The sequence below is a fragment of the Littorina saxatilis genome, linkage group LG2 (assembly GCF_037325665.1).
Source record: "Littorina saxatilis isolate snail1 linkage group LG2, US_GU_Lsax_2.0, whole genome shotgun sequence".
Lineage (NCBI taxonomy): Eukaryota > Metazoa > Mollusca > Gastropoda > Littorinimorpha > Littorinidae > Littorina > Littorina saxatilis.
The window spans coordinates 36411732-36429092 of record NC_090246.1 but is presented as its reverse complement, the minus strand read 5'-3'; the positions used below and the strand labels follow the sequence as shown (position 1 = coordinate 36429092).

At 42.0% G+C, this 17361-nt stretch overlaps 1 protein-coding gene across 1 annotated transcript in view; it reads left to right on the top strand.

Annotated features, from left to right (window-relative positions):
- LOC138952831 (short transient receptor potential channel 7-like) overlaps positions 1-17361 on the top strand; it is a 101199-nt gene that overhangs the window by 82895 nt on the left and 943 nt on the right. The window contains exons 11-17 of the mRNA XM_070324566.1: positions 3074-3131; positions 4299-4494; positions 6927-7130; positions 9588-9717; positions 10151-10325; positions 11261-11462; positions 11955-17361. The exon at positions 11955-17361 is cut by the window's right edge and continues 943 nt beyond it. Coding sequence (XP_070180667.1) covers positions 3074-3131; positions 4299-4494; positions 6927-7130; positions 9588-9717; positions 10151-10325; positions 11261-11462; positions 11955-12230 — 1241 coding nt within the window. The 3' untranslated portion in view covers positions 12231-17361. The remainder of the gene's footprint in view (positions 1-3073; positions 3132-4298; positions 4495-6926; positions 7131-9587; positions 9718-10150; positions 10326-11260; positions 11463-11954) is intronic.

The window sequence follows — 17361 nt, the reverse complement described above, 5'->3', positions numbered from 1 at the left end:
AACTGTTAGCCTTCTGATACTTCAACGTTTCGTACTCTGAGCCTGCCAACTACGACCTGTCTTCCAGCTATAAGCATTCAGGACCACCGACCTTGCGCCACCTCCGTTCTTCACTGCTGAAGAAAGACCTCATCCCTTGCAACTGCTTAAAGTCAGCGGCTAACGTTTTTACTTAACAAACTGACCGTATGAATGCCATGTGTCCAGCTTGCAGCAGACCTTCGCCAGCCTGTTCTGGTCCATGTTCAGCCAGGTCAGCATCAACGAGATCACCGTCAAGCACCCCCTACCGGATGGCAGCATTGCCAGGGCCGAGCACTCCTACGGTGTCAGGGGCAGTTGGGGAAGCGGAGAAGGTAGGCGACGAGGAGGAGAGAAGAAGAACACTGCATGAGCTCCACACTTAACCCGTAAAAGTGCCCGGAAACAACGAGAATACTGCATTACCTGCACAAGCAACAAGAGCATTGCATGGGCTGCATATTTGCCTGCACTGATGCCTGGAAACGACGAAGAATACCTCTGCATGACCTGCACACTTAAATATAAAAATGCCTGGAACAGCGAGAATATTGTATAACCATGGAAACAACGAGCATACTGCATGGCGCCTGAAACAACGAAAAAAGTGCATGACCTGAACTTATACCGAGTCATGCCTGGAATCGACGAGAATACTGTACGAATACGACCTGGAAAAAAGCATACTGCGTGATTTTGGATACAACGAGAACACTGCATGAGCTGCGCACTTATCTCTAATTGCTTCTAATGAAGCTGTCACCTACTGATGTTGTTGCACGTGCAATTGAAGTACGCAGTATTATGACGAGCGTCAGTGTGCACCTGCAATGGGCAGTCATCTGGATCATGTCACTAATGGCGTTGATTTGCACGTGAAAAACAAATTTCTCTATCACATTCTGATACCTGGTGATAGTTGCTGCTTTTTTGTTAGTGGCCTTATTTATTAACAATAAAGATCCATATGACTCTCTTCACTTGTTGAAGTTGCATGCTTTTTGGATTCGTTTCGGAATGTGTGTTCAGCCAAAACGCTGTCGGCATCACGCAGGCCCTATTGAACCCCCACAGTGAAAGGTATGCCTTCTCAAAGGGATTTTACATTGAAAAGCAGGATACCGCGTAAATATTGGAAAAACATCAATTGCTTACCATTACGTACAGCTTGAGAATCAGCCCGCCAACTCATATACTTTACAAAAGGATGTTTAACTGCATGTAAATGGCAAACTTTGTTTGTTGTCAGTTTGAACACGAGTCCGAAGTGCACCGCAGAATTTAGCAACGTATCAAAAGTCAACGTTTATTTGAGGACATTTGTGTATACGTGCTGTGTGACCACACGTCTAGTGCGATGCCTGGTGTTGTCGTCTGACTGTGACAACAAACTCAGAGACCTATCTGGAACAAGCATCACCTGAAAGTTGTGACATAAAAGTTTCAAGTGCAATAACATTTTGAGATTTGATCTCGCGAGATTCTAGTTTTTCTATTTTGGTTCATTTGTTTCAACAAAAGATACCGGAATGACAAATGTTTATAATGAATGGAAGAGCAACAGAGATTTGATTTTGTACAGTATTTCGATGCATGTGCGGATATCCGGTAATGTTATGCAGGCGTATTGGTAAACTGATGGCATCTAATGCGCACCTGAGTTATGAAAGACAAGCAGATTACGCGATTGTTAATGGTTTAAGCTTTGGTTATTCTGTTCAAGCAACATAGATGCTCATTAAGGTCGTTTGGTTTTGCCACTTGTTTCTCCTCACATGATCAGTGACTTTTCATTTCATTTCCAGCGATCTGGCTGAGGCTTTACTGTATCGGTGTTCCAGTCTCTCAAGTGCTTAATCAACTTTGTTATTAAGCGTTCTTTCTGTAAGCTTTCCTGCTATCGTAGGACAACTTCGTAGTCTTCTTTTCTTTACGCTACTTACGTGTGTTCTGCTAACATATAGTGTGTGTGCTTCTTCGTAGAGCTGCGTTTTCTGTCTGGTACTCATTAGTTTCAAAAAGTTAATTCTGTCCTGAAAAAGAGACATTTCCGGTCCTTGGAATATTCATCAGAGTAAACTCTTATCTCATATCCACTTTCTGGTCTTCTCTTCTTGAAAATGTCAGGAGATCTATCATAAAATCTTGGACCTTGTCATCTTATCGGGAGTCCTTTGAACTTTTCTGGGTGTGGATGCTTGGTCTTTTGTTCTGTACGTGTGTAATTTGTGTATAGAACTGTCTCTTGTCTCGTTTTGTTTTGAATGATTTTGTATTCTGTTTCTAACATGTCTCATTCTACAAGATTAACATGAACACATTCTAGTTAGGAGTATGAATGTCGTGTATGTTATCTGTGCACTTTAACGTGATCACAATAAGACTGTCAACAGCACTATAATAGCCTACACTGCACACTGTAACACATGTTCACGTTCTATGCTGTTTGACCAAAGAAATCAGCATGCATTCTCACACATGCAAATAATATTCCAAACATATCTGCTTATTGTCACATGCATTGTGTTGGGTAGTTGTGACCTCTGTATGACGATGTGGTACCACTTACACTTGGCACAGTTGGAAACAAGTTATTTTTAACTATATCTAGTTGGAAATCAGGCCGACATTTTCAGATATAAGAAATAACCACATATAGCATCAGGTGTGTTATTTTCTAATTCAATGAGACTCGTTAAGGAACGAGGCATCTGGGCCTAAAAGAAACGTTTTAAGGAAATGTTCTTACGTTACATTGAATGTGCAGAAAACAATTCTGAAACAAATTAATGAGCCAAAGCTAAATCTCACGGTACAAACTCTCCCGAAACAGAACATTTGATGATTGTTTTGAGGTCAAGGAAGACTGCGCTTGAAGCTCAGTGTGTCAGTCTTTTTTGGTAAAATTGGATTGAAGTGAACACAGCTTCATAAACATAAGAAAAACACTGAACCGTGCCAAGTGTACAGGTGGGTGACTCAGTGCATAACGCTGCAAGTGCATGACCAGTGTTTGACGCCTGTGCCCGTTTTGTGCTGTACTCTCTATTAGTGCGGCACTGTCTTGCCTTGGATCTGGAACGTACCAAGATTTACTGCACGGATTCCAAGTCCCATGCTGCAGACCCCAGTACCGCAGGTAACAAGAGATTACATTTTAAAGATGTGGCTACTACTTCTGGCCTTTTAGTCTCTGTCATAGTGCGTTTGTGCTTGGATACCAAATGCCACTGTTGTTTTCATTTAACGAACAAAATACAACAGCAGATATGAGAAATGTTACGACCAGCTGCTGATCGTGTGCAAGACACTGTTGTCAAGATTATGAATGTTTTATTATGTATTCATACATTGTGATAGACGTAACTGTTAGGTGTGTTTGCAGCATTCTCTTGAATATCTGCACTCTTCGATCTATATAACGCTGCCAAGAGGAAGTTACATTTTGGTCTTCTTTCATTTAAAGGTTAAGAACTATCCAAGAAGTCGAAATCCTATCATTTGTAATCCAAACACAGATAGGCCGCTGACGTTTCGAATCAAAAAACAAGAATTGTAAGTTATTGGAAAGTTTATTTGTGACAAAAACAAAACGTTACTATCACGGTACTTCGACACTACCATAGCCAGTCAATCCTGTATACACACACCATTATCATCGTCGCCGTCTTCGTCGTCGTCGTAATCATTAACATTATCATCATCATCATCATCATCATCATCATCATTGACTGGCTATAGTTCTTGCCAGCAAGAGGGAAAAGATTTTCTGAGCTAAGTCAATGTTCTGTATCATAATTGTTTGTCTGTCTGTCCCGTATCATAATTGTTTGTCTGTCTGTCCCGTATCATAATTGTTTGTCTGTCTGTCCCGTATCATAATTGTTTGTCTGTCTGTCCCGTATCATAATTGTTTGTCTGTCTGTCCCGTATCATAATTGTTTGTCTGTCTGTCCCGTATCATAATTGTTTGTCTGTCTGTCCCGTATCATAATTGTTTGTCTGTCTGTCCCGTATCATAATTGTTTGTCTGTCTGTCCCGTATCATAATTGTTTGTTTGTCTGTCCATTTTCAAGATCCTTGGGTCGAAGCACCGTGATAGTAACGTTTTCTTTTGCCACAAAGTAAACGGTCCAACAACTTACCAGTCTTGTTTTTCGATTTTCTATCATTCGTGTCATATCATAAGCCGAATTGTGAAGATAATAAAGAGAAAAGTACACATAATCGCATTCGGCCGCCTTAGCGCATCAAGGCAGTTTACACCTTAGCACAGCTCAAACGATTCACTGCTGTTGCGTTTCTCTTTGCTACCAGTGTACACAGACGAGCGTCACTCTCAGACAGAGAGCAGCACCTCACTGGTGGAGACGGTGGGCATGTACCTGTTCGGCATCTACCACGTCGTCATCATCATCGTCCTCATCAACATGCTCATCGCCATGATGAGTCATTCCTTTGAGGACATTCAGGTGAGTCGCCCATAAAAGGTAACTTTGCGATGGCATGTCCCTTAATTGCGTTGACGTCGTTAACGCGATTCTTGCACACACAAACATTATTTACGCTGATTGAAATGTTGACAGGAACCCCTTCCATGTTTCCTCCATGGTTATACTTGTCTTCATTATCTTTCCCGTCTTCTTTTTACATTTAGTCAAGTTTTGACTAAATGTTTTAACATAGAGGGGGGAATCGAAACGAGGGTCGTGGTGTATGTGCGTGTGTCTGTGTGTCTGTGTGTCTGTGTGTCTGTGTAGAGCGATTCAGACTAAACTACTGGACCGATCTTTATGAAATTTGACATGAGAGTTCCTGGGTATGAAATCCCCGAACGTTTTTTTCATTTTTTTGATAAATGTCTTTGATGACGTCATATCCGGCTTTTCGTGAAAGTTGAGGCGGCACTGTCACGCCCTCATTTTCCAACCAAATTGGTTGAAATTTTGGTCAAGTAATCTTCGACGAAGCCCGGACTTCGGTATTGCATTTCAGCTTGGTGGCTTAAAAATTCATTAATGACTTTGGTCATTAAAAATCTGAAAATTGTAAAAAAAAATAAAAAAATTATAAAACGATCCAAATTTACGTTTATCTTATTTTCCATCATTTGCTGATTCCAAAAACATATAAATATGTTATATTCGGATTAAAAACAAGCTCTGAAAATTAAATATATAAAAATTATTATCAAAATTAAATTGTCCAAATCAATTTAAAAACACTTTCATCTTATTTCTTGTCGGTTCCTGATTCCAAAAACATATAGATATGATATGTTTGGATTAAAAACACGCTCAGAAAGTTAAAACAAAGAGAGGTACAGAAAAGCGTGCTATCCTTCTTAGCGCAACTACTACCCCGCTCTTCTTGTCAATTTCACTGCCTTTGCCATGAGCGGTGGACTGACGATGCTACGAGTATACGGTCTTGCTGAAAAATGGCATTGCGTTCAGTTTCATTCTGTGAGTTCGACAGCTACTTGACTAAATATTGTATTTTCGCCTTACGCGACTTGTTTTACATTTAGTCAAGTTTTGACTAAATCTTTTAACATAGAGGGGGGAATCGAGACGAGGGTCGTGGTGTGTGTGTGTGTGTGTGTGTGTCTGTGTGTGTGTGTGTCTGTGTGTCTGTGTCTGTGTGTCTGTGTGTCTGTGTGTGTGTGTAGAGCGATTCAGACTAAACTACTGGGCCGATCTTTATGAAATTTGACATGAGAGTTCCTGGGTATGATATCCCCGGGTGTTTTTTTTTCATTATTTCGATAAATACCTTTGATGACGTCATATCCGGCTTTTTGTAAAAGTTGAGGCGGCACTGTCACACCCTCATTTTTCAATTAAATTGATTGAAATTTTGGCAAAGCAATCTTCGACGAAGGCCGGGGATTGGTATTGCATTTCAGCTTGGTGGCTTAAAAACTAATGAGTGAGTTTGGTCATTAAAAATCGGAAACTTGTAATTAAAATTATTTTTTTATTAAACGATCCAAAACCAATTTCATCTTATTCTTCGTCATTTTCTGATTCCAAAAACATATACATATGTTATATTTGGATTAAAAACAAGCTCTGAAAATTAAAAATATAAAAATTATGATCAAATTTAAATTTCCGAAATCGATTTAAAAACTATTTCATCTTATTCCTTGTCGGTTCCTGATTCCAAAAACATATAGATATGATATGTTTGGATTAAAAACACGCTCAGAAAGTTAAAACGAAGAGAGGTACAGTAAAGCGTGCTATGAAGCACAGCGCAACCGCTGCCGCGCCAAACAGGCTCGTCACTTTCACTGCCTTTTGCACTTGCGGCGGACTACGTTCAGTTTCATTCTGTGAGTTCCACAGCTTGACTAAATGTAGTAATTTCGCCTTACGCGACTTGTTGATTGTTGTCTTGTTTATCCTAGCTGTCAAGGTTAGTTGTTATTGTGTCCCCAACGATCTAATTAAAGTGTAAATTTAAGGTCTTGAAATTGTATACATCTTCAGTATTATAATTAAAGTCAATGGCTGCCAAAACAATACTATGCATAGAAACGGAATGAACATTGGAGAGGATTGTCATCGTAGTCGTCATTTCTTGTATATGAGTCAACAACAATTTCCATCATGTAAAGCATCATCGTCATTACCGTCGTCGTCATCAATGTCAGCAGCAGCAGCACAAAATACTTTCTCCTCCTCCCTCTCTTCTTCCTCCTCCTCCTTCTCCTCCACCACCACCACCTCCTCCTCCTCCTCCTCCTCCTCATCATCATCATCATCATCATCATCATCATCAACATCATCATCATCACCATCATCATCACCATCATCATCATCATCATCACCATCACCATCATCATCGTCATAACCACCAGCAGTCATGTAACATCCTTCCCACTCTGTGTTTACAGACGGACTGTGACGTGGAGTGGAAATTCGCCCGTACCAAGCTGTGGTTGAACTACATGGACGAGGGTAGCACGCTACCCGTGCCCTTCAACATGATCCCCACCCCAAAGTCCTTCTTCTACGGGTGGCAGTCGTGCAAAGAAATGTTCTGCAACGCGGAGAACTATATGCACTCGGCTAAAGGCAAAAAGCAGACGTTCCTAAAAGTAAGTTAGAGATGGTCGATGAGTAGAGTTCAGTGTGATGTTTGGGTTTATGTTATCATTTCAGTGTTGATTATTTGCTAATGTGCAATCCGGTAAATGCAAAGAAAATAATAATAAGGAGAAGACGACGAACATTGAGAGAAAAACATTCGTTAAAAGCAAGTAGTAGACATGATGTTATAGTATCTGTGATTATCCCAGCGTAATCATGTATATTGCAGTATTTATTTGTATGTCTGTTGTTATTTGTTGAAGCGTCATTTACAAAGAACAATATTAAAGAAATTCGTAATTTTTTTTTTACATAATTTCTTCCTTTGTGTGTGTGTGGGAGGGGGGAAGTGAAAATAGAGTCCATTTTGTCAACAATTATCTTGTAGAATGGTTTATGTTTGAAAGATCATTTTCTAAAGTGTCGAAGCGCTTGATTGGTAGAGGTGAGTTCTAGTGCTTTTTGCGCAGTATTTTTCTTTTTGGTTTACACGTACCTTCTGGGCTTGAGTGCAAGCTCCCAAAGATTACGAAGAACAGGTGATAGGCTGAAGGGGAAGAGAATTGGATGGAAGGAAGGATATCACGTTTTGACGTGCTGTTTTAGCAAATAGCCTTCGGGGTACTCTTTCATTTCCTGTCATCTTTCGAAGGTATGGAGACGAAGACGTACAAAAACAATAATTTCCCAGCAACCCGATTCGCTGTAACATTTCGTGTTGGCAATTAGGTTGTTTTTGGTTCCTCGTGTTTTGCTTTTATTTTTCAGAAACCAACGCAATTATGTGAAATAGATGCAGTGACTGCAGTCTTAGCTGTCGTTCTAGTTTAATTGGAAAAGGTTATTGCCCGAAACGAGGCCATTAGTGTTTGTGTGGGAAGGCCAAATTTTCTCACAGTCAGTGATCACTGAAATAGATGATTTACTGTATGTCAAATGTGTTATGACAGTTGGCACCTGGCAAAAGCATCAGCTAAGCTGGTAAGCAAAGACAGAGGAACTGCTTTAGCCCATTCAAAAGAAGATGTTTACACAACGGCAGGGGAATACTAAGGCTAACGGCACGTGCACGATGAAGAAGGTGTTATTCGAATCTCCTTTGCAAGAACTTGTCAATGCTTTGAGGTCGGTGCTCCACAGTCAGTTTTGAAGTCGACGATAGCATGTTTTGCTGAAAAGACAATCGGTACCCTGCATGCTAGATCCAGTGGACGGGAAGGTCCCACTTCACCGTTTTTTCTTTCGTTTTTTCCTGATTCGCTGTTTCCCGACTTCAAAACTTATGCCATCGCTCAAATAATATTAAAACTGGGCCATAAGTTTTAATCATGAGGTATTGCGAAGTTCGCCTACACGGCGTAATGCCACAAACCAATACGCTCAAAGGCACGTAGAGAAAAATACAGCCAGTATAATGATTTGTCACACATGCAGTGATTTGTGAAACGGCGAATTGGGAGGCATACATCACCCCAAGTTAGAGGGGAAAACAAACTTACAGCATGTCTAGCAGCTATTGCTGCTGAAGGCAGATAGTCTTTTGCTGGGAAGCGATTGTGTGATTACTCTGACACAAACACGGACTGTGTAATAGCGAAGCGATTGTTTTACTCTGTAGCCCATGCAGTGCTTCACGTGCAAGCGATGGTTAGCTCATTAGGGTGTACCTTGTCAGAGCACGGATGCCCTCTACGGGAGCAAGAAGAGACGGACACGGTCCACCTCATCAGAATACGGAAGACTTCACGGCTGACATCTCAAAGAGCTCGTTTACCTCACCGGAGAGGTGTTTCATAGGCGCTACATTGTCACTTACGTGGCGCCGTGGAAACATCTGCCTGGTGGCGTAAAGTTCACGCGACTGATGGAACAGCGGATGGTCAAACTCGTCAAGTTTGTGTTACTTGGTGGGACAGCGGCTGATCTAATTGGCACCGTTTTTCTTGCGAATAGCATATCGGTTGATTGCTGACGGGAGGTTTGTGTCAGTTATGGAACAGCGGTTGATTGTTGATTTTTGACATGTGGTTGTGTCACTGATGGAGACTAGCGGCTGGTGTTTTACGTCTAACTGTGTGTCGCTGATTTAATGCAGCGGATGAACATGGACGCGTGTTTTTGTCAGTTTGTGTCGACTGGCGTATGGTATTTTAGTGGCTGTATTATACCCAACCACCTAATCATTGGTGGGGTAGCTTTGGTTCTTTTCGTATGTCTAATGTATCGCTGCAACATTATCATGGGACTAATAGAAATGCTGGTGAGGATGGTTGTCATTGACGGAACGGCATTGCTTCTTTCTAGCGTCTTTTTGTATAACTACATTATATGATTTTGTTATTCAATGTAACGACATCCTTTGTTCTCATGACGCACTGCGTTAACGTAGCTAAGTTTAAGCAGCTAAGTTTTGCCTATGGTCACCACAACCACCAGATGTTTAATTCCTTGAATTGTACTTGTAGCAACGACGAGAAACAGTGTGTAAAGCACTGGAGTTAAAGCCAGACGAGACTTCGTACTCAGACATCATGCATCGTCTGGTCAAACGATATCTCTTCAAACTGGAGAGAGCCAAGGATGAGAAAGAAAAGGGTGAGTCATAACACTTAACATATCATATAAGACCCATACTTATTTCATTCAGACGATATTGAAAGAAGTTGCTTTAATACTGTAACATAAAACCACATAATTATTGTAGTTTTATATAGCCAAGAACAACACCACTGTTTCAGCCAGTTTGACTCGACTGTGTTTAAAACTCCATGCACAGACATGTTGCAGGATTTGCTTGCTGTCGGTGAATATGAAGCAAGGAAAAAAACCCTCTATGGAGCCATTATCCTTGGCACGACTTTCGATAATCCTCAAATGGCAGACGGAGTCTCCGTGCAGCCAGACAGGAAACACAATCGACATAATGGATTCAAAGTAGAGAATGTTTAGTTTTACGCCCTCACGGCAAAGCCATTAGAGGCATGAGAGACGATTCAAAGTAACACATGTTCATGGCCTTGTTTTGCAGTCAAGGACGGTCACGCCAATTTGGGTGGCCAGGACGTGGAGATCTGGGATCCCACGCAGGATGATGGCCCTCCGCCCCCCGTGCCTGACACCCCCTCCCGCATTCCCTACGCCACGCCCCCCATTGTTGAAGAGGAGGAGCATGACCAGGAGGAGACTGACAGAAAGTCAGGTGAGTCTCGTTATCCTACTTGAGGATGCCAGCAGGGCTCCCCAAACTGTGAGGCCCTGCGTCCTACACGCACTTTAAGCCGAAATCACATACTAGAAATTCATGGAGGGGGTCCTGGGACGCACTGAATTTAAAAAAGCGGGTCCCGGGACGCATAAACAATTTCAGATATAAATATCGTGCTGTAGTCGTCAGTGTGTGTGTGTGTGTGCGTCACGTTTGTGTGTGTGTGTGTGTGTGTGTGTGTGTGCATGTGTGTGCATGTGTGTGTGTGTACGTGTACGTGCGTGCGTGCATGCGTGTGCTTGGTTTTGTGTGTGTGTGTGTGTGTGTGTGTGTGTGTGTGTGTGTGTGTGTGTGTGTGTGTGTGTGTGTGAGTGTGTGTGTTCCATTTAATGAAGTATAGCTAATGAAGTATCCTCTTCGAATAATCTGATGAAAAGAAGACACTACATATCACACTATTCGCGATCACAATGTGTTATATGTACACAGGGGGTTTGGGCTTCCTGGACCCTCTTAAAAGTAACAATGGGGGTCCCAGGACCCTCTAGAAAGGGCGGCCGTGGGGAGCCTTGGATGGTCTGATGCTGTTGGTGGATATTGCACGGTTGGTTTACTGGTCAAGACCTCCAGCCTATTCCAACGCACGCAGTGCCGTGAGAGGCCTTGACTGTGCTGGATTTGATTTTTCTTATCCTATCATTATCTAGTTTACCATGGCGTAATTCCGCAGGTCTTTCAAGCGCTAAAAAAAAAAGGTCTCGAGAGGAAATCCCTCAGCACAGAAATGTATGTTTGATATCTGTATTATTTTTACTTCTTTTTTTGTTTTAATTTTTTGGGGGTTTGTTTTAGTGCATTGGTTTTAATTTCCGTTTTTATTTTTGTATTTGTGGTACCAGGATTCCGCGGGTCCTTCAAGGGCAAAAGGAAAAGCTCCAAGCCCCATCCACGACGGACCTCCACGGGCATTGTTCCCATGGCAACGACCTTGGCCATCCCGCAGCTAGACGCCATCCAAAGGTCACAGAAACTTCTGGACGTGCGGTTGCAGCATCTACAGGCCAACAACAAAGACTACAATCGAATGATTGACGATGTAGAGTTTATCCGAAAACTCATGGCGGAAAATCAGAAGGTTTGTGTTTGCGCTTTGTTTCCGTCAGCTTAGGGCAATCGCGTTATTGGTCTTGTAGAGGATATCCGAAGACTCATGGCAGACAACACGATCCGGGACCCAGGATCTTCTGAACAAAAGATAAAGAATCCTTAAGTTCCAAATATAAGAATGACATTTACGTCGAGGTTGTATCCTCCCGTCCATAGGATTACATGTGTCGTACCTCTATCTTATTAGAGGCAGATATTTAACGATTGTTTGTTTGCCGTTTTCTAATGGTGTGTTGGGTTGTTGGACTTGACTGGACCCATCAATGGTGTCCAAACAAATATTTTCACGACATGTTGTCCTATGAAAATGTTCGTTGTCCTATGGAAATGTTCGTTATAATCGTTTACAGGCAGACAGGGTGTGCCGAAGTAAATTTTCCATTTTGATGTTATATTTTAAGGGACAATAAAGTGCTGTTGTTGTTATTGTTATCGTTGTTTCTTTCCCTCTGTCTTCCAGGCGCTGTGCAATGTGGTACAAGCGCTGTCCAACATCCAGGGCGAGATTGTCAACCTGGCGCAGTGCCTCAAACCCTCGCCCCCCAAGTCACACCCCTCCTCCGCCACCTCCCCCGCCTCCATCCTCCCCAACGCAAACACGCACCTCCACCACCACCCCTCGCCGCCGCTGGTCAACGCGGTGTCATCAGGTGGGAGGAACAACGTCCATACCGCGACCACGGTGACGCGGGGCAAGAGGGGGTCCGGTCCGGATGAGGATGAAAGCAAGGTCTGACAACGGTGAAAGGTCGTCCAGACATAACACTCAGGACATGACCCCCAATGATGCTGTCGTTGCCGTTGTTGTTTTCATGACGACTGACTGTGAGATAACAAACTTCAGGGTTTTTTGTTATTGACGATGACTTCCGTGACCTCTTTCTGTGGATTCCGAGCAGGGTTAGTGCCACACCTTCTATACCCTACTGGATTCACTGTGCTGCCGTTGTTGTATTCATGACAACTGCGAGAAAACAATATTCAAGGTTCTGTTACTGACGTTGACTTCCGTGACCTATGCCTATGGCTTCCGAGCAGGACGTAAGGCTACACCTGCACACCACTGGACTCGACTGTGTTGTCGCTACTGTTGTTGTATCCACGACCAGTGACTGAGAAAAGTATACAAAAAACTCATCTGCGCCTGATAAGAGTCAATTAGGAACAACGGAATACGTCCGTTATTAGGAGGGCCTTCACATTGCATGTACCACTGTGTATGTACAAATGTCCCGGACGGCTCAGCCACACGAAGTGCTGGCATGCTCGACGATATGTGCTGGTTAGAACACAAGTGACTAAATGAACACACACACAAAAGAGAACAAAGAGAAATTCGTTAATTGATTCGTACCAACCTCGACTCACAGAGAAGTTCGCTCTGCGCATGATTGCCCTGCGATGTAACAGACTGCTTGCTAAACTACAACCAGTAAATCCTTGTTGTACAAGACTCGATCGTCTTCAAAAAGACTAGGCACGTGGTTACTGTAAGACAACAAAAGAGAGAAGGGGAATACAGAAAAACAACGTTCAGGCTTCCTTTCCTGCCTCTGCTCTTTTGCATGCCGAGCTCGCTTGACGTAAAGCGATTGTGCAGAAATCCAGATCGGATCCAAACCAATGTTGATTATCTTTTCTCTTTGTTCCATCAAAACATTGGGCTTACTCGAAGCGCAATAACAAGAAATAAGAACGAACGATGAATACTGTATTGTTAACCAGGACAACAAATGTTACAAGTTGTTGTTCAACAAGAAAAGCGGCTAGGCCCTCCTTTTCCATGATGAAACGTTCATTGTATGTGTGCATACCTGATGTCTCTGAGAGTTGAAATCTTAGCAGATATTTTCAGATATGATATGACTTTTCTAATGACTATGTCCCCTAGGTTCGTGAGCTAGTACCAGTCGGTTATCTGGAAATCGACGAAATAATGTGATGTCTTCAGTGTTACTGCTCTGATGACCAAGTTCTACGTACCTAAACAATGAGACATGTACACTCCTGGCTAAAAACAAAAATCTGTATGTAATGTATTGGGCGCCTGAAAAATACCTGGTCTTACCTTAGCATTTTGCTGAATTGTGTGTGCTGACTAACGCTCCATGGTGGCTTAGTCAACGCGAGCACCTGGAACTGCATTAGTCCTTCCCAGTTTCATCCATTTAGTTTAGATATTGTAGAGAGTGAGGTCATTCTTCATCGGCTGTGAAATGAATTCCGAGACGCACTGCACCTCACTCCTGTAGCAGACAGACGTCAGGCTCTCCACAAAACAGCGGAAAGACCCGGATGCATCAGTCTTGGTCAACTGCGTTTGTTCGAGAATCCAGGACTTAACTGAGTTTGACCTTGACCTTGAATTGCTACATCGCACGAACTAACTTTTGAATTATTTTTTGCTTGACGACCAGACGACACTACAAAATGAAACAAATTCTGTGGGGGGAAAAAAACATGGAGATTGTTCTGACAATGCTTGTGTATGTGAATTCTGACTTGATTGTTTTTTTCTGCAAGCGAGAGCGAGCCTTCACTATCACTGACATCATGATGATGCTTATTTTAGCAGAAGGGCGAAGTGTCCGGTACTTACTAGAAACTACACGTCTTGAATTGTTTGTCTGTTCTTCTTCTTCTACCGGTTGTGGCAACTAACGGAATGACGGTGCCAAGTTGACGATTCTGTTGATTCCGAAGATGATGCAATCCTACTCCTCTGCATTATTTGATTTTTGTGATATTTCATCTTAACAACCTCAACAGTGATTCTTCTTGTTAACTTATAGTCTGTATTGCTTCCGATCGCAGTTGAGCTAAGTTTCTGTTTGGGTGTGTTTGGTTTTCTTGAAGGTTTTTTTGTGCACCTCATTCTCTTGTGGTCACGTCACACACATACATACACACATCCACACACACGCACACACACACACACACACACACACACACACACAAACACACACACAGCGCCTGTGCGTCAGTCACTGTTTGCTTACGTGACGCTAGTTACTAAATGTTTCCAATGACACACACCCTTGTGTCCGTGCACACAGACATCACACAGACACGCAGGCAACTGATACACACACACAGCCTGTCTTGTGGAAAGAAAGGATGTTTGCATGCTAAAATGTTTTACGTCATGAACTGTGCAGTATCATTTCAGCTGCTATTGTCGAAGGGAAAGAACTTTCTTCACACACACACACACACACACACACACACACACACACACACACACACACACACACACAAAACGGAGAGAAGCTTCGTAGGATTTGTTCCCTTTGTCTTCGCACTTAATACGTCCACTTAGAATGTGTAACTTCATGTGCTCGAGTTATTGTTGATAACCAACTATCAACAAAAGAAAAAGAAAATTACAGTAATCATTTTCTTCACCTTGATTTGAAGTAGTGAGAGTTTGCTTTCGTGAAACTGAACCTCTAACATTTTTCTTATTCGTGGGCTTTTTGGCTTGCCTGTCCATATCAAACCTTGAAGTTCATTTATCTGTCATATTTCTGCACTTTCACTATGCAAATATGCCACAAATAGTAGAGGTGAGTCCAGGTTCCAAGATGTGTGAGTGAGTGCTGCCGTAGTTACATCCAATGTTCGTCCTTATTGGTGGACCTGTCTCTTCGCTCTGAGTATTTTGTCAATGCCACGTGAGACAAACGTAGCTTTGAACCGCTTCTCGACAGGCCTTCCTAAATCTGTTTCTTCAGGGTTTATTTTGTTACGTGTGAGCAATCCTTTTCGCCACCATACATATGTTTAGGGTTTTGTACAGGGATGAGACCATCCTTTAACTCAAACACATACCTAGAATAAAAATAACTCTGCTTTCTGTTCAGAGAGCTTTAACTCAAACACCTACCTAGGATAAAAATAACTCTGCTTTCTGTTCAGAGAGCTTTAACTCAAACACCTACCTAGAATAAAAATAACTCTGCTTTCTGTTCAGAGAGCTTTAACTCAAACACCTACCTAGAATAAAAATAACTCTGCTTTCTGTTCAGAGAGCTTTAACTCAAACACATACCTAGGATAAAATAACTCTGCTTTCTGTTCAGAGAGCTTTAACTCAAACACCTACCTAGAATAAAAATAACTCTGCTTTCTGTTCAGAGAGCTTTAACTCAAACACCTACCTAGAATAAAAATAACTCTGCTTTCTGTTCAGAGAGCTTTAACTCAAACACATACCTAGGATGAAATAACCCTGCTTTCTGTTCAGAGAGCTTTAACTCAAACACTGACTACCTAGAATAAAATAACTCTGCTTTCTGTTCAGAGAGCTTTAACGTATAACTCAAACACATACCTAGAATAAAATAACTCTGCTTTCTGTTCAGAGAAGGTATTTTTGGTAGCATTAAATTCGAAAGTGACAATGTCAGTCTGCTCAATCAATAGATGAATTCCAAAAATAACTCTGTCGGGTTTAGTATGGGTTGTGGAAGTGTGAATACCCTTGCTTTTAGTAGGAAAAACAATTCACGGGCGAATCACAAGCGAGGGGTGTGTCGGAACCACGTGGACAAGGAGCACTTGTGGATTTATTTGTCCTAGTAAGAGTAAGGGTATTCACTCTTTCACAACCAATAAAAACCCGACAGAGTTATTTCCGAACATGAACATTCAGCACACACAAAATCCTACTCTAGATATGTACAGAATGCAGCCACACTTGTTATTGCTGCATGTGTGCAATTTAAAGGGTGGTCTTGTTCCGTGTAAAAGCCTTGATCGATCTGTGTGTGTGGGGGGGGTGAATACGATTGTGCACGCGGGATGGCCGGTACCTGTAACACCCTGCAGCAATCGAAAGTCGGCTAATTTCTCTAGTTGGCATTCATATCCCTTTGAACTGGCATAGAACCAGCTATATGGCATTGGATGTCATTTCTTGTTTAAATGGTAGATGCAGAAAGTGAAGAATCCAACCTAGGCTTTTGAGAGAAAAGTTTTCCCCCTATGATATTTAGGGAGGGAGGGGGAGGGGGGTTGAGGAGAGTAATGATAGTATTCCCGGGAGGATTCCTGGGGCGGTTCTCGTCTGAATCTGCTCCTTATAGCTCTATCCAATAATGATGATGATAATGACGAGGAGGAGGAGAAGGAGAGGGGATTTTGTTCTTGTCAAGTTGTTGTGCAGAAGCGATAGGGGAACCAAAATGGTAGTGAATGTCATTTATTTCTACCGGTCTGTGTTCTGGCTGTGTGTATGAATAATATGTCCTCAAAGTTCACAATACACATCACTTGTTCAAACAACATATTTTACCTCTTGCTTTTCATACTTAACGCACACGTGTTGATCGATTGTATTGATTTTAGGTTTGACGTGATTACTCATTGTTTAGAAACTGTTTACTTTTATCATTTGTTGTTGTGTGATGTCTCAAGTGTCTGCAACACGGATTCAAGAGATATGCAGAAGAGAACAATACTTTACGCAAGAAGTGATTTGTTTGTTGTTGTGTGTCTCATGAAATTTGTAGTGCTGGCACTGCAACTTATTAATGTTCCGTAACTATATTTCCTAGAACCATGTACTCTTATTTACAGTACTGCTGCTAAACGTTTATGTATGCGTGTGTGAAGTTGATCGGTTTTATGCAGGAGGCGTTATTTACCTTGGTTGCGACATTGGAAAACTGCCCTTCCGACATGACAAAGTCATACGAGTATGAGAGAGTATGAGCATTTTCGAGCAACACGAGGACGTGAAAATTAGGAAATTTTTTCACACAAACAATTTTAGCAAATCTTAGCCTGCAAAATAAGCCTTTTTGACTCACCTGAGTAATCAGAACAGTCTTAGTAATGAGGAGTGTTAGGCCAACCGTAGACGA